A 24,516-nucleotide genomic window follows, 5' to 3' on the forward strand; every position below is an offset into this window, starting at 1 on the left:
CTCTGGAGTTTGCCATCCGGCAGCGTAGACTGCGACGGCCCACAGTGGCTGCAGATGCAGCGGTTGCTGCTGCAGCAGAGGGGATGGCCGTGGAGTGGCCCATCATCGCCGCGCAGGCCACAGGCGCTCAGGCCCGGAATGTCCAGGGGATGCCGAGGGGAACATTGACCCCCCCGAAGGCGAGGAATGCACAGGAAGCGGGCACTGATAGCGAAGTGCTTGGGAGGGGGGCGGGGGGAGGAGGAGGAGCCACTGATGGTGGTGCCAGGGTGCCACAGGCGTCCAGCAAGGCCTAAGGTGTACCGAGACAGAATGTCGTTCAAGGCCCTACCGGACATCACACGCAGGAGACTACGGTTCAGCAGGGAGACGGTCGCACATATATGCCAGCTCGTGGCGCACCTCGCACCACTTGGAATGGGTGGAGGACACGCTATACCAGTCTCCGTCAAGGTGACGGTGGCCCTAAACTTTTACGCGACCGGTTCCTTCCAGGCGCCGAGTGGGGACCTATCCGGAATCTCACCGGCATCGGTCCACAGGTGCATCAGGGCCGTGACCGACGCCTTGTACGCCATCGCGGACAGATACATTAAATTCCCCGAGGACCGAGCACAGCAGGAAGCACGGGCACGTGGATTCGCCAAGGTGGCCGGGATACCGATGGCCCAGGGTGTCATCGATGGTGTGCACGTCCCCATGCGCCCGCCTGCAGACAACAGGGAAATGTTCATGAAGATGAAGGGCGCATATTCAATGAACATTCAGGTGGTGTGCGACCCCCACATGATCATGCACGTGTGTGCAAGGTACCCCGGCAGTGTGCATGACGCCTACATTCTGGCACAGTCGTTCATCCCCGCAATGTTCGATGGATGCCCCCCCCGGCTAAGGGGCTGGTTGTTGGGCGACAAGAGCTATCCGTTGAGGTCATGGCTGCTGACGCCAATACGAAGGCCTCACACCAACGCGGCGAGCCGAGACAACGAGGCACATGCAACAACCAGGGGTGTGGTGGAGCGGTGCTTCGGCCTGCTGAAGATGCGATTCAGATGCCTGGACCGCTCCAGAGGGGCCCTGCAGTACCGGCCCGACAGGGTCGGTCGCATAGTTGTGGTCTGCTGTGCGCTGCACAATATTGCCATACAGAGGGGACATGACCTGGTGGAGGAGTCGGAGGGAGGACCCGACGGCACCGGAGCTAACGCCATGGCGATCAGTGCCATGTTGAATGATGACAGCCCGCTCTGCGATGAGCTGTGAGCTGAGATTCACCAGCCAAGGTATGACTCATGGCTATAGCTGAACCATGCACTCCGGTGGTCACAGCCTTCGTAACGGGCATTTCATCACGTGCCCGTGTGGGGTAGATGGCGTCGGAGTGCCGAGGACTACGGTGTCCGATTTTGGGAGGCAAGGGGGAAAGGGTCGGCACATCTGGCACCGACGTTGAACCGCTCATTAACCACAGTGCCGCTCGGACTTCCGGTTGCGGCGATGCGGAGCTAAGCCGCACATTTCGGCAACTCCCGCTAGAACGGACTTTTGGGCTCTCCGGAGGAGCCCCAACTGAACTTTTTTGATCAAATCCCGTGTGGGAAGGTGAAGTAAGGTCCCCCTTCCGTCGTGTATGGAGGAGACTAGAAGTGGAGGGACGGAAAAAGAGGCTTTGGAGCAGTGGCAGAAACGAGGGGGAGAAAACAAGATGGCGGAGGGCGGAGATCGAGCAGCATGGGGGCCGGACCAGCAGGAGTTTCTCAGGCACTGCGTAGAGGAGCTTAAAAAGGAGGTGCTGGCGCCAATGCTGTTGAGGGGCTGAAGGCGATCCAGAAGGCCCAGGCGGTAGAGCTCCGAGAGGTGAAGGAAAAAACTAATGAGAACGAGATCTTGGGCCTGGCGGTGAAGATGGAGGCGCACGAGGCGCTGCACAAGAGGTGGGCCGAGAGACTCGAGGTCCTGGAGAACAGGTCGAGGAGGAAGAATCTCCGGATTCTGGGTCTCCCTGAAGGAGCGGAGGGGGCTGATGCCGGGGCGTATGTGAGCACGATGCTCCATTCGCTGATGGGTGCGGAGGCCTCTCCGAACCCCCTGGAGCTAGAAGGGGCTCACCGGGTCCTGGCGAGGAGACCCAAGGCTGGCGAGCCGCCAAGGGCGATAGTGGCGAGGTTCCATCATTTCGCGGTCAGAGAGAGTGTCCTGAGATGGGCCAAGAAGGAGCGGAGCAGTAGATGGGAGAATGTGGTGATCCGAGTCCACCAGGATTGGAGCGCGGAGGTGGCAAAGAGGAGAGCTGGTTTCAACCGGGCCAAGGCGGTGCTGCATAAAAAAAGGGTGAGATTCGGAATGCTGCAGCCAGCGCTACTGTGGGTCACTTATCAGGATCGACACCACTATTTCAAAACGCCAGAAGAGGCTTGGACCTTTATCCAAACGGATAAATTGGACTCGAACTGAGTGACTGTGGTTGTGGGGGAGATCTTGACTGTATACAGGGTTGTAAATATGGGTAAAGAATGTTTCACGGGTGGGACGATGGATGGGGATGGGGATGGGGAAAGAGTTCTTGATCGGGGGACAGTGAGGAATGTGGGCGTCGGTGCTGGAGGGAGATGAGACTCGGCGATGGGGGAATTGGGCTAAGGCCGCATCAGGAGCTGCGCCACAGGGGGCGGGGCTGGCTCAGGAAAGCGCGGGCTTTTTCCCGCGTTAGGGAGGGGGGATGGAGGAGCGCAAGGAGGTGGAGGGATTTCCACATGGGGGGGGGGTCAACGGGAAGCCGGGGTCAGCAGGAGTCAGCTGACTTACGGAAGTAGTTTGGGGGGAGCAAAAGAGCTAGATTTAGATCTAGCAGGGAGGGGGGGGGGGGAGAAAGAGGGGGGGGACAATAGGGTTGCTGCTGCATTGACCGAGGGGGAACTGAAAATGGAAGAGGTGGTCTGGGCGGGGGTTCCCCGCCTGGGGGACTGGAGGGTGCGGGAGATGCGGGCACGGGACTGGCCTAAAATAGGAGATGGCTAGTCGGCCGGGGGGGGGGGGTAGCCCCCCAATCCGGCTGATCACGTGGAATGTGAGAGGCCTAAATGGGCCTATTAAGAGGGCCCGAGTATTCACGCACTTAAAGGGACTGAAGGCAGACGTGGCCATGCTTCAGGAGACACATTTGAAGGTGGCAGATCAGGTCAGGTTAAGGAAGGGATGGGTAGGACAGGTGTTCCATTCGGGGCTGGATGCGAAGAATAGAGGGGTGGCAATACTGGTGGGGAAGCGGGTGTCGTTCGAGGCCAAGAACATAGTAGCGGACAATGGAGGCCGATACGTGATGGTGAGCGGTAGGTTGCAGGGGATGGGGGTGGTATTGGTAAATGTATACGCCCCGAATTGGGACGATGCTGGATTCATGAAACAGATGTTGGGGGGTATTCCGGACTTGGAGGCAGGAAGCTTGATAATGGGTGGGGATTTTAACACGGTGTTGGACCCAGCACTGGATCGCTCCAGATCTAGGACCGGAAAGAGGCCGGCTGCGGCCAAGGTGCTCAGGGGGTTTATGGACCAGATGGGGGGAGTAGATCCGTGGAGATTTTCTTTTTTCTCCCATGTACACAAGGCCTACTCCCGGATAGATTTTTTTGTTATGGGCAGGGCATTGATCCTGAAAGTGGAGGGAACGGAGTATTCGGCCATAGCCGTTTCGGACCACGCCCCGCACTGGGTGGAACTAGAGCTGGGGGAGGAGAGGGACCAACGCCCGCTGTGGCGGTTGGATGTGGGACTGCTGGCAGACGAGGAAGTGTGCGGGAGGGTGCGGGGGTGTATCGAAAGGTATCTGGAGGCCAACGACAACGGGGAGGTGCAGGTGGGAGTAGTATGGGAGGCACTGAAGGCGGTGGTCAGGGGAGAGTTAATCTCCATCAGGGCTCATAGGGATAAGAGAGAGGGCAGGGAAAGGGAGAGGTTAGTGGGGGAGATTTTAAGGGTGGACAGGAGCTATGCAGAGGCTCCGAATGAGGGACTACTCAGGGAGAGGCGAAGTCTCCAGACGGAGTTCGACCTGTTGACCACAGGGAAGGCAGAGGCACAGTGGAGGAAGGCACAGGGGGCGATGTAGGAGTATGGGGAGAAGGCAAGCCGGATGCTGGCACATCAGCTCCATAATAGGATGGCAGCGAGGGAAATAGGTGGAGTCAAGGATGGAGAAGGCACTACGGTGCGGAGTGCGGTGAAGGTGAATGAGGCATTCAAGGCCTTCTATGAAGAGCTGTATAGGTCCCAGCCCCCAGGGGGAAAAGAGGGGATGCGACGATTCTTGGACCAACTGAGGTTCCCGAGGGTGGAGGAGCAAGAGGTGGCTGGTTTGGGGACGCCAATTGGGGTGGAGGAGCTGGTTAAAGGACTGGAGAGCATGCAGGCAGGGAAGGCCCCGGGACCGGATGGGTTCCCGGTGGAGTTCTACAAGGAAATATGTAGACCTGTTAGCCCCGTTGCTGGCAAGGACTTTAAATGAGGCAAGGGAGGGGGGGACCCTGCCCCCGACAATGTCGGAGGCGACGATCTGTTTGATCCTGAAGCGGGATAAGGATCCACTGCAATGCGGGTCGTATAGGCCGATCTCGCTCCTCAACGTAGATGCTAAGTTGCTGGCAAAAGTATTGGCTACGAGGATTGAGGACTGTGTCCCGGGGGTGATTCACGAGGACCAGACGGGATTTGTAAAGGGCAGGCAGCTAGATATCAATGTGCGGAGGCTCCTAAATGTGATTATGGTGCCATCGGTGGAGGGAGAGGCGGAGATAGTGTCAGCTATGGATGCGGAGAAGGCCTTTGACCGAGTAGAGTAGGAGTATCTCTAGGAAGTTTTGCGGAGGTTTGGGTTCGGGGGAGGGTTTATTAGCTGGGTCACGCTCCTATATAGAGCCCCGGTGGCGAGTGTGGTTACGAATCGGCGGAGGTCGGTGTACTTCTGGCTGTATCGAGGGACGAGGCAGGGGTGCCCCCTGTTCCCCCCTGTTGTTTGCATTAGCAATTGAACCTTTCGCCATGGCACTAAGTGAGTCCAGGAAATGGAGGGGGGTGGCCCGAGGGGGAGAGGAGCATCGAGTGTCGCTGTACGCAGACGACCTGTTGCTGTATGTGGCGGACCCGGTGGAGGGGATGGTAGAGGTCATGCAGATCCTAAGGGAGTTTGGGGACTTCTCGGGCTACAACCTCAATGTAGGGAAGAGTGAGCTCTTTGTGGTGCATCCGGGGGATCAGGGAAGAGGGATAGACGACCTACCGTTGAGGAGGGCGGAAAGGAGCTTTCAATACTTGGGGATCCAGGTAGCTAGTAGCTGGGGGGCCCTGCACAAACTTAATTTGACGCGGCTGGTGGAGCAGATGGAGGAGGACTTTAAATGGTGGGACATGTTGCCACTCTCGCTAGCGGGCAAGGTACAGTCGATTAAAATGGTGGTCCTCCCGAGGTTTCTTTTTGTATTCCAATGCCTTCCAATTGTGATCACCAAGGCCTTTTTTAAGAGGGTAGGCAGGAGCATTATGGGTTTTGTGTGGGTGAGTAAGACCCCGAGGGTAAGGAGGGGGTTCCTAGAGTGTAGTAGAGATAGAGGAGGGCTGGCGTTGCCGAATCTGGGTGGTTACTACTGGGCAGCCAATGTGGCGATGATCCGTAAGTGGGTGATGGAGGGAGAGGGGGCGGCATGAAAGAGGTTGGAGATGGCGTCCTGCAAAGGAACGAGCCTGGGGGCGCTGGTGATGGCACCGCTGCCGCTCTCGCCGGCAAGGTACACCACGAGTCCGATGGTGGCGGCAACGCTAAAGATCTGGGGCCAGTGGAGACGGCACGGGGGTGCAATGGGAGCCTCGGTGTGGTCCCCGATCAGGGGTAACCATCAGTTTGTCCCAGGAAGGATGGACGGGGGGTTTCAGAGCTGGCATCGGGCAGGGATTAGAAGAATGGGGGACCTGTTCATCGATGGGACGTTTGCGAGCTTAGGGGCGCTGGAGGAGAAGTATGGACTATCCCCGGGAAACGCCTTCAGGTACATGCAAGTGAGGGCGTTTGTGAGGCGGCAGGTGAGGGAATTCCCGCTGCTCCCAGCACAGGGGATTCAAGACAGGGTGATTTTGGGCGTATGGGTCGGAGAGGGCAAGGTGTCGGCAATATACCAGGAGATGAAAGAAGAGGGGAAGGCTTTGGTAGAGGAGCTGAAGGGTAAATGGGAAGAGGAGCTGGGGGAGGAGATTGAGGACGGTCTGTGGGCTGATGCCCTAAGTAGGGTTAATTCCTCTTCCTCGTGTGCCAGGCTTAGCCTGATACAATTTAAGGTTGTTCACAGAGCGCATATGACGGGGGCGAGGCTGAGTAGGTTCTTTTGAGGTGGAGGACAGTTGCGGGAGGTGCTCAGGAAGCCCGGCGAACCATGTCCATATGTTTTGGTCGTGCCCGGCACTGGATGGGTTCTGGAGGGGAGTTGCGAGAACTATATCCAAGGTGGTGAAAGTCCAGGTCAAGCCAAGCTGGGGGCTAGCACTATTTGGAGTAACGGACGAGCCGGGAGTGCAGGAGGCGAAAGAGGCCGGCATTCTGGCCTTTGAGTCCCTGGTAGCCCGGCGAAGGATCTTGTTAGGGTGGAAAGATGCGAAGCCCCCCAATGTGGAAGCCTGGATAAATGATATGGCAGGGTTTATCAAGTTGGAGAGGTTAACGTTTGCCCTGAGAGGGTCTGCGCAGGGGCTCGCCAGGCGGTGGCAGCCGTTCCTAGACTATCTCGCGGAGCGTTAGATGGAGTTTGGTCGACAGCGGCAGCAACCCGGGGGGAAAGGGGGGGACATCTCTTTCTTGGGGCGGGGGGGGGGGGGGGGAGAGAAGAGGGAGGGTCGGGGAAGGGGGGGTTTTCGCGGGGCATCTGAGCAAGAAAATACATAAATGGTCCGGAAAAGTGATACGTACGGGAGGAATCCAATGTACAAAGTTCTGTATCATATTGATTTGCCATGTTTATGTCTTGCTATGCGAGTTTTCTTTTCTTTTTGTTACGGGGGGGGGGGGTTTGTTTGTATGGTTGAAAATTTTGTTTAAAAATTCTTAATAAACATATTTTAAAAAATAAAAGAAACCCAGTGCCGCTCGGTCACCCTCACGAGCCCCCCCGGCACCGGGCACAGCACAGAGTCTTACAAGTTAAGTGCAACAGTGAGTTTATTTGTGACATTCACATACAGATGCCCTACCCCCTACAACTAAACTGTGCCCTGCACCCGTGCCAACTTATTATGTGCCTAACTTCTTTCCCTTACGGGCCCTACCACTACGTCTAGGTGTCTCCCCAGATGGTACAGCAGGAGTGGAGGCGGACTGCTGAGAATCACGCCCTGCGACATGGCTCCCCGTCGGCACGCATTTCCTGTGGCGGCCCGGCTTCGCTGGGCCAGGCTGCTCGGCGGGCGGGCTGAATGACGTGGTGCCACCCGGTCCTGCCCGCTGCCCACCAGATGCGCCAGGCACGGAACGGGGGGGGGGGGGTGGAGAGGCTGAATGTACTGGGACGTCCCTTGCTGGAGCTACCGGGACGGGCCCCAGAACCTCCTCCTCCCTCGGGGAGCCCGGTGGCCCCTGGGCCACACTGTGGGACAGAGGTGCGATTGGAGACATGCCCCGTTGCACCACCGACACCTGGCGCTACCAGTCCTGAAGGCCTGCAGCGGTGTTAACCACGGTCCGAATGCTCCGAGAGACGGAGCCCAGGGAGTGCGACATTCCTGCCATGGACTGTGCTATCTCAACCTGTGAGTGCGCTATGCCATCCATCACGTGCGCCAGGAGGTCTATGCTCTCTGTGACTGACTCCTGGGACTGTGCCATTGCCGGCTGGGACCGGGCCATGGCATGGTTAGACTCGGCCAGGGCCCGGAGAGCGGCGGCAATGTCCTGTTGGTTCTGTGAGATGGCTGCCTGTGAGAGGGCAGCCCTCTCCTGGGCCATGGATGACGCGTGCATGTGAAGCCCAACGCCTTGCAGAACCTGACCAATGGCCGAAACCATTTCACCCATTGCCTCCACCGTGGACGCCACCCGTGCGGTGTTGGCCTGGGTGGCTGCGATGAGCGGCACCACTCCCTGCTCCTGGACACGATTGGACTCCTCCAACTGCGTGTGCAGGTCCTGGAAGATGGCCCTCATCCCTCGGTGTCCACATGCATCGGTTGTCCGGGTGGGTCAAGTACATCCAGGAACCCGGGAACTGTCTGGGCGGCAGCTGTTTGCTGGGCCTGGGCTGCCCTCCAATCGTCCAGACCCTCGGCTGCTCCAAACTCCACCTGCTGTACCTGCTCGGCTGTGTGGTGCGCACCAGACCGTGACCCGGGAGCCTGATCACTTCTCTGCCCAAGCGAGGTGTCTCTGCGATGGTGTGGGAGACAGCAGTGCCGCAAGCTCGAGGTCATCGTCCGTTAGGAAGTCTGGTGTGTACTGGTCCCCCTCATGGCCCGGCGCAAGGTGCATGCGACCCATGTCATGTTGCCCACCAGGTGAATCTGTGGACTCTGTGGCCGTTCTCTGTGCGTCATCGTCACTGTCTGTCCTGTGCCCCTCGGTATTGTCTCTGTCCATCGTATGTGCGTCCCCGTCCAGAATCCCAGACTGAGAGGATGGCCCTCCTGTCCGACCGACTGCCACCCTCTGGCGTGCGTACCTGGGTGCGCTTGAGGTTGGAGATGGTCGGCTTTGTCTTGGCCGAGACGTCCCTGGACGTTCGGCGGCTGGCTCTGGGGAACACAACAATACGGGGTTCGTTAGACACGCTGGGCCGGGTGTATGGTAGTGGTGGGAGCAGTGTGTGAGGGGGACGGGATCGGGGGTGCAGTGGCATGAGTGTGAGGGGATCGAGGGTGCAGTGGCATGAGTGTGAGGGGGAGGGGATCGGGGGTGCAGTGGCCAGAGTGTGAGGGGGGCGATGACGGGTTGGGGGGGGGGGGGGGTGAGGACATGCAGGGTTCTCTCACTTGCTTCTGCGTCTCCGACCTGGCATGTCGTGACCTCCCGGGTGGCGAATCCCCCAGCGAGGTCCAGGGCCCTCTGCTCGTGAACATTTTATGGGGTGCAGCACAGGCGAACCCCCTCCGGTTCTCATACGCTGACGATGGTTGTGAGCTGTCTTGTCTGGGGGGGGGGGGGGGGGGGGGGGGGGCGGCGGGGTTTGGATAAAGCATCACAATCAGGCGGGTATCATCAGAGCGTGCGGATATAAGCTATATTAATGCTGGGTGAGGAGCCACGCCATGGCACCTCTCCAGGGGGGTTCCCGGTGCTCATGTGGGTCGAGTACAACGTTGTGCACTCCTCACCTCGTGCATGGGGGGGGGGGGGGTTTGTGACGCGGGGGCACCCTCATGGCACTTACCCTGGCAGCCCGAGTGAGGTCGTGCAGCTTTTTCCGAAACTGCTCCCCGGACCGGGGTGTGTGCCCTACAGCACTCACAGCGGTGCTAACTTCACGCCAACCGCGCCTCACCGTGCTGGACGGCTGGCGATGCCCACGTCTTGGGCAGAGTGTGGCCCTTCAGCTTTCCACCTCATCGAGGAGGGTGTCCAGGTCCGTGTCCCGGAACCTCGGTGCGGCTCGTCGGGGCCCAGCCATCTCTCCGCCTTCTCCTCCTCCTGGGTCCTTCCGTGCGCGGATCGCGCCATTTATGGCGCAGCGCCGCGTCATTTGGGTCTCGCGCGCTTACGACGCTGCTTTCGTGCCACGCCCCCCCCCCCCCGAGTTCCTCGCGGCCCCGCTCCTAGCCCATTTTCGGGCCCTGAATCGATCGCGTTTGGGGCGTTTTGTGCCGTCGTGCAACTCGATGGCGTTCACGACGACGTGGACACTTAGTCGCGGGAGCGGAGAATCGCGCCCATAGTCTATCACACTAACACTGACACACACACCGAGTCTGTCACACTAACACACAGTCTATCACACTAACATACATGCAGCCCATCACACAAACACTGACACACAGTGTATCACACTAACACAGTCTACCACACTGACACACACAGTCCATCACAATGACATTGACACACACACAGCCCATCACACTAACACTGACACACTAACACACAGTCTGTCACACAAAAACACACACAGTCTATCACACTAACACTGACACACACAGTCTAACACACTAACACTAAGACCCACAGAGCCTGTCACACAATCACACACACACACAGTCCATCACACTAGCGCGGACACACAGTCTATCATACTGACACTGACACAAGCAAATTTTCACACTACCACTTACAGACGCAGTTTCCAACATAGCACACATGCAGCCCATCACACTGACACACACACAGTCTATCACACTAGCACTGACACACGCACAGTCTATCACACTACCACTGACACACACAGTCTATAACACAAACATACATGCAGCCCATCAGACTAACACTGACACACACAGCCCATCACACTGGCACTGACACACACATAACGCATCACACTAACACTGACAAAAATGCAGCCCCAAACACTAATGGCAACACACACAGTCAACCACACCAACACTGACACACAGCCCATCACACTAACACTGACACACACAGTCTACCACACTAACACTGACATACACACAGTCAATCACACTAACACTGACACACCGCCTACCACACTGACACACACAACCCATCACACTAACACTGACACACAGCCCATCACACTAACACACAGTCTGTCACACTAACACTGACACACGCACAGTCTATCACACTAACACTGACATACACACAATCTTTCACACTACCACTGACACACACAGACTATAACACTAACATACACGCAGCCCATCACACAAACACTGACACACACAGTCTGTCACACCAACACACAGTCTATCACACTAACACTGAAACAGAGTCTAACACACTAACACCAAGACCCACACAGCCTGTCACATGATCACACACACACAGTCTATCACACTACCACAGACAGACAGTCTATCACACTAACACAGGCAATTTTTCACACTACCACTTCCAGATGCAGTTTTTAACACTAACACACATGCAGCCCATCACACTGACACAGTCTATCACACTACCACTGACACACAGTCTATAACACTAATATACATTCAGCCCTTCACACAAATGCTGACGCACAGTCTATCACACTAACACTGACACACACAGTCTGTCACACTAACACACTCAGTCTGCCACACTAACACACAGTCTATCACACTAACACTGACACACAGTCTATTACACTAACACTGACACACACACAGCCCATCACATTAACACTGACACACACCATCTGTCACACCAACACTGACACACAGTTTGTCACACTAACACTGACACACAGCCCATCACACTAACACTGACACACACACAGCCCATCACACTAACACTGACACACAGAGTCTGTCACACTGACACTGACACACAGAGTCTGTCACACTGACACAGTCTGTCACATTAACACTGACACACAAACAGTCTGCCATACTAACATTGACACACGGCCCATCACGCTAACACTGACACAGTCTGTCACACTAACACACACATAGCCCATCACATTGACACTGACACACACAGCCCATCACACTAACACTGACACACACACACAGTCTATCACACTAACACACAGGCTACCACACAGTTCATCACACTAACAGTCTACCACACAGACACACAGTCTATCACACTGACACAAAGAGTCTACCACACTGACACACACAGCCCATCACACTAACGCTGACACACACAGTCCACCACACTGACACACACACAGTCTACCTCACTGACACACACACAGTCTACCACACTGACACACACACAGTCTGTCATACTAACATTGACACATGGCCCATCACACTAACACTGACACAGTCTGTCACACTAACACACACATAGCCCATCACATTGACACTGACACACACAGAGCCCATCGCACTAACGCTGACACACAGTCTACCACACTGACACACAGTCTATCACACTGACACACACACAGTCTACCACACTGACACACACACAGTCGACCACACTGACAGACACAGTAATTACACTAACACTGACACACACACAGTCTACCACACTGACACACACACAGTCGACCACACTGATAGACACAGTACATCACACTAACACTGACACACACAGTCTACCACACTGATACACACACACAGTCTACCACACTGATACACACAGCCCATCACACTAACGCTGACACACACAGTCCACCACACTGACACACAGTCTATTACACTGACACACAAACAGTCTACCACACTGACACACACACAGTCTACCTCACTGACACACACACAGTCTACCACACTGACACACACACAGTCTGTCATACTAACATTGACACATGGCCCATCACACTAACACTGACACAGTCTGTCACACTAACACACACATAGCCCATCACATTGACACTGACACACACAGAGCCCATCGCACTAACGCTGACACACAGTCTACCACACTGACACACAGTCTATCACACTAACACACACACAGTCTACCACACTGACACACACACAGTCGACCACACTGACAGACACAGTAATTACACTAACACTGACACACAGTCTACCACACTGATACACACACAGTCTACCACACTGACACACACACAGTCTACCACACTGACACACACACAGTCGACCACACTGACAGACACAGTACATCACACTAACACTGACACACACAGTCTACCACACTGATACACACACAGTCTACCACACTGATACACACAGTCTATCACACTAACACTGACACACAGTCTACCACACTGGTACACACACATGCTACCACACTGACACACACAGTCTACCACACTAACACACACAGTCCATCACACTAACACTGACAGTCTACCACACTAATACTGACACACAGTCTACCACACTAACACTGACACAGTCTACCACACTGACACACAGTCTACTACACTAACACACACAGTCCATCACACTAACACTGACACAGTCTACCACACTAACACTGACACACAGTCTACCACACTAACACTGACACAGTCTACCACACTGACACACACGCACAGTCTACCACACTGACACACACACACAGTCTACTGCACTAACACACACAGTCTACCACACTAACACTGACAGTCCATTACACTAACGCTGACACACAATCTATCACACTAGCGCTGACACACAGTCTATCACACTAACGCTGACAGTCTACCACACTAACACACAGTCTACCACACTAACGCTGACACACAGTCTACCACACTAACGCTGACACAGTCTACCACACTAACACTGACACACAGTCCATCACACTAACACTGACACACAGTCTATCACACTAACACTGTCACACACAGTCTATCACACTAATGCTGACACACAGTCTACCACACTAACACACAGTCTACCACACTAACACTGACACACAGTCCATCACACTAACACTGACACACAGTCTACCACACTAACACTGACACACACAGTCTGTCACACTAACACTGACACACACAGTCTACCACACTAACACTGACACACAGTCCATCACACTAACAGACACAGTGTATCACACTAACACACAGTGTGCCACACTAACACTGACACAGTCTACCACGCTAACACTGACACACAGTCCATCACACTAACACTGACAGTCTACCACACTAACACTAACACACAGTCCATCACACCAACGCTGACACACAGTCTACCACACTAACGCTGACAGCCCATCAGTGACTCTCGCTCAAACACCGACCCCGATTAGAGGCACTGTGACCCTGACCGCCGCGATAGCCCACTCTGTCTCTCCAAGATCCTGCATCCAGCTCAACCTGTGCTCTATGCCGATAGCCCACAGCCTCACATACCCCGGCCTCCGTCTGCCCCTGCCCCTCACTCACATCCGCCCGCTCCCTGGAGGGAGATGCCCCTCTCACTCCTCCTTCGCACTCCCTCAATCCGCCTCCCCGGGTTGGGGTAGGGGATAGGGAGCCCGTTCCTCACCTTCCCGTCATTGTCCTCCCAGCGACTCTCCGGCCCCTTCCAAACTGCAGAGTCTCTGCAAAAATGCGGAGAGACACAAAGTTCTCAGCCCAAAAAAGGAGGGAGCTGGGCGGCAGAGACCGCTTTTGGCAACAGGAGGGGTCGGCCCTCAGTCTGGGATTGGAATGATTCAGATCTAATAAACAGTCCGGGTTCCTGAGCCAGGTCCTCAGATAGAAAACAGCTCAAATAGCCAAAGAGACTAGTCTCCCTCTCCTGGGATCTTAATCAGCAGCTCGACAGACTAGCTGAATCTAACTCTTCCACGCTACATTTACTGCTGTAAATATGAATAGTCTGCTCTCTGCGGGACTGGGACTAATATTGGATCAACATGGTCCAACGAGAAAATTTACAACTTGCTCTAAGCTCACGTTGTGAGTAGCATGTTCCATTTGGCCTCAGTACCTCTGGGCTCAGCCCTGGCCTCCCACATCAGCCACTTTAGAGATGGACACATAATGTGGACATTAGATGCATTAAAAGAGTGTTGACCTTGGCCTTTGCTCTTATAACCTGCCCCCGATCCACCTCAGTCCGGGCCACTTAAATCTTATTCTTGTCTTATTCCTGCTCGATCCCAATCAATAATACCCACAGGAGAAACGAGGAGCAGCCAAGAGTGGTGGGTACCTCACTGGGGCGGCCTCTCTTTCAATGGGGATTCCCTTTAGAAGAACACTTAACTCTCCTGCACTGCACCAACACTAGTTTAGATTGTCCCAGTGTTCTCTACCGCTACGAGGGCAAGGGTGGGGATGAGGAAAAGCAATTTCATGCAGTTGAAACTGGTTGCCTCAGGAGTGATGGGAGAGGAGTCCGTCCAAGGGAAATGAATTTGCAGAGTCACAGAAATCGAATGTGGGGAATGGATCTAATCCAATTAGATCTAATCCAATTAGATCCATTCTCTATTGACCATAAGACATTTGATTTTCATTTCACATAGGAGAAGAATTAGGCCACTTGGCCCATCGAGTCTGGTCCGCTATTCAATCATGGCTGATATTTTTCTCATCCCCAGTCTCCTGCCTTCTCCCCTTATTAACCAAGTTTAAAACAGAGAGCCGATCGAATGACCTCCTTCTGAGGATTCTGATTCTAAGGTTTTCCCGGAGGCAATCCCTCGAGTCGAGGATGACTTGCTTTCACACTAAAAAAAAGAGTTCCCAGGTGCCTGGGGAATCCAATGCGCGACATGCAGTATCTGTTCAATAAGGGCAGGTGGTGATTGGGAGGAGCGGGGTTGCTCTTTTGCTGGCAACAGTTGGCTTCAGCTTGCTCTTGGCGATAAAACTTGCGGTTTTCAGTTTCTTCCTGGATTCTTTTCCTCCACTTCAGGCTGTCTTGGTCCAGGGATTCCCAGGTGTCGGAGGGGATGTTGAACTTTTTCAAGGAGGCTTTGAGGATGTCTTTGAAGTGCTTCCTCGCTCCTCCTGGGGCTCGCTTGCCATGGCGAAGCCCTGAATAGAGTGCCTCTTTCGGGAGTCTCGTGTCAGGCCTGTGAACGATGTGGCACGTCCAGTGGAATTGATTGAGTGTTGTCAATGTTTCGATGCTGGGGATGTTGGCTTTAGCAAGAACACCGATTCTAATACTGGGTCAGTCAGTCCTTTGAGCCAGTTTCACTATTTAATTAGACCATGGCTCATTATTTCTACTCCATTTACTGGCCTTTGCTCCATGTCCCTCATAAACAATCTATTTGAGACTTAAATCTTAAATTGATCCCAATCCCCCACCATAGAGTCAGAGTGTTTACAGCACAGAAAGAGGCCCTTTGTGTCTGTGCCGGTCATCAAGCACAGTATTTACTCTAGTCCCATTTTCCAGCACTCAGTCCGTAGAAATGTATTCTATGGCGTTTCAAGTGCTCATCTAAATGCTTCTTAAATATTGTGAGGGTTCCTGCCTCTACCACTCTTTTCAGGCAATGAGTTCCAGATTCCCACCACCCTCGAGTGAAAATGTTTATCCTCAAATTCCCTCTAAACCTCCTCTCCGTTACCTTAAATCGATGCCTCCTGGTTATTGACCCTTCAACCTGTCTGTGTCCCATATAATTTATACACTTCAATCAGGTCCCCTTCTCAGCCTTCTCTGCTCTAAGGAAAATAACTTTCGCCTAACCAGCCTCTTCGCAGCTGGAATGCTCTAGCCCAGGCAACATCCTGGTGAATCTCCTCTGCACCCTCTTTAGTGCAATCACATCCTTCCTATAGTGTGGCGACCAGAATTGCACACAGTACTCTGGCCTAACTAGCCATGGCCTAACTAGTCTTTGGGGTAGAGAAAGGTCCTGCTTTACATTAGCCTGGTTTTGTGGGGGAGGTGATGTACTTCCTATTCATAGGCTTGAGATGTCGCAGTGTGAAGAAATCATGAGACTTTACTCCATTTAACATGAGATTTAGTCTCAAATAATATGCAAATCAAGACTTGGCCTAATGCCACACAGATCAGACAATATCAATCTACACTCTCAACTGTTTATTCTTTTTTTAAACTTTCTGAATGAACACTCAACTGCCATTGTGATGGGAGAATCCATCAATGGTTAGATGACACCAAGCTTGAGCTTCCTAAATAAAGGGCTATCTGTTTAAATGGTAGCACAGTGGATAGCACTGTTGCTTCAGTGCCAGGGTCCCAGGATCGATCCCCAGCTTGGGTCACTATTTTGTCTGGAGTCTGCACGTTCTCCCTGTGCCTGCGTGGGTTTCCTCCTAGTGCTCCGGTTTCCTCCCACAAGTCCCAAAAGATGTGCTGTTAGGTAACTTGGACATGCTGAATTCTCCCTCTGTGTACCCGAACAGGCGCCCGAGTGTGGCAACTAGGGGATTTTAACGGTACACAAAGGGAGAATTCAGAATGTCCAAATTACCTAACAGCACATCTTTCGGGACTAGTGGGAGAAAACCAGAGCCCCCGGAGGAAACCCACGCAGGCACAGGGAGAACGTGCAGACTTCGTACAGACAGTGACCCAGCCGTTAATCGAACCTGGGACTCTGGCACTGTGAAGCCACAGTGCTAACCACTGTGTTACCGTGGCAATAATAAAGATGATTATTATTATAAAGTCAAACCATGATGATGAAAATCATTCTTCGAAACAGTGAATCTACATATCAAAGATTTGCAGTTCAGGACCATTGTCAGCTTTGCCATGCTGCTTTGCCTGGTCTGCTAGACTGCACTTTTCATCAGTGTAAATACAAGTGTTGCATCTTGCGCGACACCTAATGTAGCCGTGTGGCATAACTCAGTGTGCCACACCTCAAAAACGTAACAAATGTACAGGGTATAAAAATAATGATCCACTAAACTGTCAGACGCTTGGCAAATTAGCAAATATTAAGTCAATTAGATCTGAAAATCAAAAAGTATAAGTAAAATACAGGATGCTGAGATTTTTAAAATTTGCCAACTACTTTGTACTCAGCACCCATCCAATTGTTCAAATCATTTTCATCCATTACTTCCCACCCAGGTGAATATAACATGAATAAATCTTACACATCAACACTACCTGATGTGAAAATCAGATTCTGCCAAAGAAGTCCCCGTTCAATTAGGAGCCTGTAAAATTTGAGCGAGGCTGGGAATTTCCTGCTCGTGTAAAATAATTTGTGCAAGTCGAAGTGCATTTGAAATTTTTATTCTGCTCCTATGGGACTACACACCAATGACCACACATGGGGCACAAGCAGAAAAAGACCAGGTACCTTCACCTCCTGCAGAACGATTTAGAGTGTGTGTGAGAGAGAGAGAGACAGACATCATAGAGGTTGTAGTTTTTTTTTAAAACTACATTCCTATCTAACTCAGAGCATACAGCAATAAAGTGGACAGAAAATGTCCAAATAACTGGTGCAGAGAACTAAAAAGGCTTCATATTTTCCATGGTTTATACCGTGAGTCATGGACTCCAAATATTTTGTTAGTTGGCAAACTTGTGATAAAATTGAATGCTGTTGACAGTTCCTCCAGTTGTGAAGGTTGATGATGCCATACCTGGGGTGGTTCCCCTTCTTATGATATATGTATGAAACTATCTACACTGCTTGCTGTAAAAAATACAAGATCATTTCTTTCATTTTTGAAAAAGCATTTGGTTCAGCTATTCGCCCAGGAGTCAAATGGTCCACTTAATTTCTTGGCAGCCGTTCAAGGAGCAGGCAGTGAAAATCACTTGACTGAAGGAGGCAAAGCCTGGGCTGAAGACATGGACAACAGACTCTGTTGTCAGCCTACAAGGAATTTTGGTGCCATCATATTTATATATTTCCAGACGTAAAGAATCTCAGAACTGAGTAGTCAGATACAGGAACAAAAAACATTTCTCTCTCTTAAAATTAAACAAGCACTGGATCCTTTGCTGCCCCCCCCCCCCCCCCCCCCCACTGTCCCCCAAGTATAAATCAGGAGAAGGAAGAGAGAAAATGAATACTGTTGACATATTTTTCTGTAAATTTACCAGAGTGTAACACAGTGCAACTTTTTGAGGCAGAATTTCCAGTTCAGTTCTGGCACTGGAATGCTAACTCAGGCTGTCTCTTTCAACTGACCCAAATATTTCATTGGCCCTTATTACAGTCACAGTGGGATTTTTCTTTTTGGATCATTTTATCCACAGAAAGGATTTGGCAGAGGAGTTAGTTTTACATTTTGGGTTTTTAATGCAAAGTGAATTCACACAACTTTAAAAAATATTTTTCAACAAGGTACTGAAGACAGTAAAGGTAAAATGCTCAGTCACTTGGCTTTGCTGTAAATAATAAAGTTTGCTTTAGGTTGCCTCGATCATCGAGTTAACATCTCATATTGATTGTGTTGGAACGTCCCTGGTCCCATGTGCTTGGCGGGTCCTCAATTTGGGTGTGAACACAGTCATACAAAACAGGGACGCACATAAAATATCACTCAAGTTTTAAACACAAGGCTACAAGGACAAGCTTTGACCCATGCTCAGATAGAGAATGCAGGGAAGGTCATTAGGATTTCTTTTAAGTCACGTTAGCTGACCCAGTGATGTGGGGATGTGCACTATATTCATTATTTTTGTATTTCGATGTGCTTATTTTATCGAGTCCAATCACATTGCTCTGTGTGCTCACTTATTGTAAAATAAAGCACATTAACAACACTTCCCTGGCCTTGTCTTGCCAAGTGGTTTCTGAATCTGTCGCCAAAGTGTTTGGAGAGGCGTGTGAAGACACAGGTGAACGATTTTAGTATTTGGTTCAAATCACAACAGGGTACTATCATTACACCATATGATTATACCTTCATGCAGATATCAGGCATTACAGGCACATCTTAAGTACAAATCAGTACAAATCACTATGAGCACTAATGGGAGTGATTAGCAGCTGGGCCTAAAGGAGTTTCGAAGTTAAAACTCTAAACTTGTAGCTATTACCTTCAGTCCTTACCCGTCAAACCCCCCAAGGTTTTACCTTAAAAGCGAAAACGCTCTTGTTTCTATCTTGCATTAGAGGGACAGTGGACAGAAGGGATGAGTGAAAGAAAGTGAGGTGGGTTGAACTAGTTAGTGACATTACACACAGGGTGTGTGGAATTAGAATAATCTGCTGAAGCTTCAATTTTTCTTGTTATTTTATGGAGATCTTTCTTTATGTCTCCTGTGTCAACGATGCACAGGGATCTATTGGTAAAGGTCATCAAAGATTAGCATGCCAAATGAACTGAACGACAAATGTAATGTGTGCACGGTAAACTCATGCAAGGCAGTCAGTGATATCCAGTGAAATCTGGATCATGGGAGAAAGAAACGGCTGTCATTCCAGATAATTAGTGAGCTGGCACTATCCCTATCACTTCCTCTGCAGGTTCTGAAACTCCTCTTCTTGCACTGCCAGTAAATACCTGCATTATTCATACTCCTTCCATCCTTCCCATTTTTTTCATTTAATTTCATTTTCATTTTCAAGTACTAGCATCCGACTTGCAATGTTTTGACAAGGCCCATAAGTACTTTTGTATAAACAAAATCTGTAGCTTTGCCTTTGCATTGTCAATGCCCATAGCAGCCCCTGGAGTGTCTCTCTCTGTGTGCATTTGTTGCACTTGCTTTGGCAAGTATGTTAGCACTACCCAGACCTCCCATTTTATTACTGGCCTCCACATTTCTCTCTCTTGTTCTCTGAAGCTGCAGTACTGTATCTCTGCTTTGTCTATCTTGATCTAGCTCTCTGTGCCTATGACTGTATCGCCCATACCTGGTGTGAGATGCCTTTACTTGTGTATGTGACATGTTTCAAATTATTTGTACCTTTGCTGCCAGTACATGCCTCTGCAGTATCCCAACTTGTGTGATGACTTGGCTTAGGATTGGAGAGCAGAATCCAGGCTGACACCTCAGTGTAGCAATGAAGGATACTATACTGTGGCAAGTTTCTGAGTTGACACGAGACTCAGGCCCTGTTTGTATGCAGTATCTCGATGCCGCCTATTAGTATCTGTGTCATTGGAGTCAGTGTCAACTATCACTGATCAAACAAGTCTCGCATCATTATTTTGAAATCATTTTTAGTTCTGAATCTGTGGTTCAGGCAAAGACCTCACAAGACAATCAACAGGTGTGTGATGCAATATGCGGCAAAATAAACACAGGCCAGTTTTTCATGTCTTCTTGTTAAATTTTGCACAAATTATATTGTGTAGTCATACAAAATGACACTCGAGAGACAAACTGTACACGGAGTCAGAGCCGCTCTGTTCTGACACACATCACTGTGTGTGGCAATGCTCCAGAGCCCACAACACTAAAACTGCTGGAGTTTAACAACAAACACTGCTGCCAACTGTACAAAAATGAAAAAGGAACGATTGCTGCTTCTTCCGAGGCCAGACCCGCGCACTGGTCTCACGCACAAGTTCCAGTTGAAAGACTGTACATGTCACTGGGCATCGTGGGTAAAATCTATTTTCTCAGCTGCCACTCCACTCATCTTCCTCTGCTGCCTCTGGAGGAGCCTCGGCGCGGCCCACCCGAGCTCTTTCCACTCCTTCCCCAGTTGGGCCCGCCTCTGGCTCCACCCCGTGGAGGGGGTCCTGCAGGGCTACTGAATCCATCATCTCGGTGGAAACCTTCGTGTCGATCACCTTCGTGCGAATTGGAGCGGCCAGACTTGGGCACGCGCGGTGATGAGGCTGGCCCACTCCGGCCTGTAAAACAATCCATTAAAAGAATGGGTAACTTCAAATCCTACTCCTCTCGGCGTCATCCATTGCAGAATATTTTATAACAAATCCCTCTGCATCAGCGATAAAACAGCCAACACAAACACTCTGCCTTTCTACTGGGTTGCTAGCTCACTAATGGTAAAAGCTGCCACAGCACACGGAATCTGCCTGCCTTAGAGGATAACAAAACACCCCAATTCAAATGAAACGAGTGATTAACCCCTTCAAGAGACCAAGCTTGGGTACTTTGCTCAAACACCAATGAACTTCGAACATCATCAATGAAGACCAAATCCTTCAGCTCTGATTGCCTCAGCACTGATTTACACAGGGTAAGCTACATATGGATGGTGGTGACACGCTGCTCTGTATGTCTTTGTGAGGCAACAGGGTGGCTCTGGTATTAATTCCTCACTGCCATTAGACTGCTCCAATGCCAGCATAGCACAGATCGGCAAGAGCTGCATGTCCACGATATTCCCTTCCGAAGTAAACCCTGTGTGGGCAAAGGGTGCTGCCACTGCAAAGTGGCTTTGGTTACTCAGATGCACTGTCACCACCCTGCTGTTGGTGCAGTCTTGGATGGACACACACAGACAGAAACTTACTTGGGCCTCTATCCTCAGCTGGGGGACCAGGTGCATCGAAGTCCCTTTGATCAGGTGTTCCTGGCCCTTCATACCATGGTCGCTTGTGGGGCGGACGTGACGCAGTATCCATGCTATGGAGTGATGTACGTCTCTCCCTGTTGACTGGAGACTGGCCATCATGAGGCGAGTGGTTCTGGCGAGAATCATCTGCATAGTGACTGCGGCCAGCCACGCCTGTCCAATTAGACAAGTATGTGAAGGATAGGAAGACCAACTGGATGAACTGAAACTTCACAGTAAAGGCCTCTTGTAAATCAGCGAAGCACCAAACTACAATTTATTTTCTGACCATGGGCCACTCAAACATTACAGAGCCAATTAAAAAGAAAATTTAAAATGTTTGGCATTAAAAAAACATAGATTATGTTTTCGCTCAAGCAATTTAAAATGCCACAGCCAGATTACCGGTTGAGTTTCGCATAAATAACCCCACAATGAGCTATACCTTCTTGAAGGGAACATACATTGGGCTTGCCACACACAATTCCACCCACCAACCCTATCACTGGGGCTCTGCTTCACTGTTTAATAGACAATATTTAATTGTGGATGTTGACGACCCCAGGACAAACCTTGTTCTCTGCTGGCATCATGGATTTCACCTCGATCTCCTCGCCCTCCCCAGCCATCCCGGTGACCTCCTGGAGACAACGGCCTTTTCTCTGATTTACGGCCACCTTCAAAGCGAGGGAATTCATCGTGACCAGGTAGAGGAAGGAGACCCCCTCGTCCGCCTGCAAAACCAAAATGAAACTCATCAATATTGGAAGCCATCCATGGGCGGCATGGTGGTGCAGTGGTTAGCACCGCTGCATCACGGCACTGAGGACCTGGGTTTGATCCCAGCCCCGGGTCACAGTCTGTGTGGAGATTGCGTGGGTCTCACCCCCACAACCCAAAGATGTGCAGAGTAGGTGGATTGGTCATGCTTAATTGCCCCTTAATTGGAAGAAAATATATAGGAAGCCACTCTGTCAGTTTGGGCGTTATCATGAAGTTTCATGAGGTGCTTAAGGTGATCATTGCAGTGTTAATGTAAGCCTACTGGTGACAATAATAACGATTATTATAATTAAATATACCTACAGAGTAGATAGAGAAATTATTTTGTCTGTTGGGGGAGTCCATAATGAGGGGGGCAGTACCTTGAAATTAGAGCTAGGAGCTTTCAAATATGAGACTGATAAATTTGTGTGGGATTATGGAACTAAGATGGGTAGATGATATTGAAGTGCACAATGAAGAAAATGGCAGGGCAGGCTTGAGGAGTTGAATGGTCTCTAACCCTGCTCTAATATTCCAATAGCAATCAGGGATGTCAGGGGAAGGCCTGTAAGCACATTCAGCTGTCAATGTTTGTGAGGGGGTGCTCTGTAAATTGGACGACAATTAAACCTGTACTCCAGTGTGCTTTACTCTACATCACCCTCCGCTAACAGTGTGTCTCACTGTTGAGATGCAATTGGGTTAATCTCTGCCGGTAACCACTTTGTGTGTTTGAAATGCTTTTTAAATTGGCCGCACATCTATTACTTATATATAACTCAATGCATACCCAATAAACCTCCAATATGAATAGAGGTTCAACTATACCTCGCATTGCTCCGCGGCCCCGTCCTCTGCCTCCTGGTTCACGGCCCCTTGCATTCTCCTCAGATTGGTCAAAATCCTCATCACCCATGAATTCATCCATATTCCCGAAAGCCTCTCTCCCTCGTGGGCCACGACCATCATGTCGAGATCCCCCTCGAACAGGCCGGAACCTGGAAGGAGAATATTTGGAGGTTCACTCACAGCTCTTGCAGTCTCAGGGGCCTAATCAACCGTAACATTTTCCCCGTCTCATGAAGGTTGGTGATCATATAGTGCTCTGAGGCTTTTCAGAAATGCAAGTCCAGCCACCAGAAGCAACACTGTTCACATCAAAAACAACCTGATCCATCACTGGATTGGAGATCCAGGGACCTTTCTAGGTCCCATTAAAGCTGCGTACAGCACACTCCACAAAGTTCTGTACACGAGTACGGGCGTTCTGCTCATATAAACTCATACATCAGTATTAACATTTCAAATAACAAAAATCCTATGTTATCCCAGCACGACAATCTATTGCTTCAAAATAGCACCTGAGGTCCATCTTTGTGTCATTCATCAGCTGCGGGTTGTGGCCCACGAGGTACATCGGCTACTCATCCAAACAAAATGCTTTACTTTTCCCAAATTAACTATTTAGATTAGTAGATGCCCCTTATCTGATCACAGAGAATGCAATGGTCTATCAGCAAAGTGATCTTCGGACACTTCCGGTTGCGGCAATGACCGGCTAAGCCGCACGTTTCGGCGGCTCCAGCTCGAACGGACCTTCGGGCTCTTTTAAGAGCCCCAACGGGGAATTTTTTCGGGACGAAACCGGGTGTGGGGTGAGACAACAGGGAGTCCCCCCCAACGAAAAATAAAAATATCGGCGGCGGCGGCCAGATCGTGACGAATCCTCGAGGACAGGGACAGAAGAAAAAAGGAGCAAGATGGCGGCGGAGAGAGCCCAGGCGACATGGGGGCCGGACCAGGACAAATTTTTGAGACGGTGTGTGGAGCTG

At 51.2% G+C, this 24,516-nt stretch overlaps 2 protein-coding genes across 5 annotated transcripts in view; both read right to left on the bottom strand.

The window, feature by feature from the left end:
- LOC140390033 (LIM and senescent cell antigen-like-containing domain protein 2) overlaps positions 1–14,121 on the bottom strand; it is a 217,792-nt gene extending 203,671 nt beyond the window's left edge. The window contains exon 1 of the mRNA XM_072474877.1: positions 14,020–14,121. Within this exon, the coding sequence (XP_072330978.1) occupies positions 14,020–14,030 (11 nt within the window). The 5' untranslated portion in view covers positions 14,031–14,121. The remainder of the gene's footprint in view (positions 1–14,019) is intronic.
- Positions 14,122–18,715: 4,594 nt separating this feature from the next.
- The window catches only part of wdr33 (WD repeat domain 33), a 178,254-nt gene continuing 172,453 nt past the window's right edge, over positions 18,716–24,516 (bottom strand). For 3 of the 4 annotated variants that reach the window (XM_072474878.1, XM_072474879.1, XM_072474880.1), the window contains 4 exons: positions 23,513–23,682; positions 22,492–22,653; positions 21,878–22,093; positions 18,716–21,251 (listed from right to left, as the gene is read on the bottom strand). In XM_072474878.1, coding sequence (XP_072330979.1) covers positions 21,031–21,251; positions 21,878–22,093; positions 22,492–22,653; positions 23,513–23,682 — 769 coding nt within the window. In that variant the 3' untranslated portion in view covers positions 18,716–21,030. The remainder of the gene's footprint in view (positions 21,252–21,877; positions 22,094–22,491; positions 22,654–23,512; positions 23,683–24,516) is intronic. The other variant, XM_072474881.1, reaches the window with a different exon arrangement.

Source organism: Scyliorhinus torazame, chromosome 14 (assembly GCF_047496885.1).
Source record: "Scyliorhinus torazame isolate Kashiwa2021f chromosome 14, sScyTor2.1, whole genome shotgun sequence".
Classification (NCBI taxonomy): domain Eukaryota; kingdom Metazoa; phylum Chordata; class Chondrichthyes; order Carcharhiniformes; family Scyliorhinidae; genus Scyliorhinus; species Scyliorhinus torazame.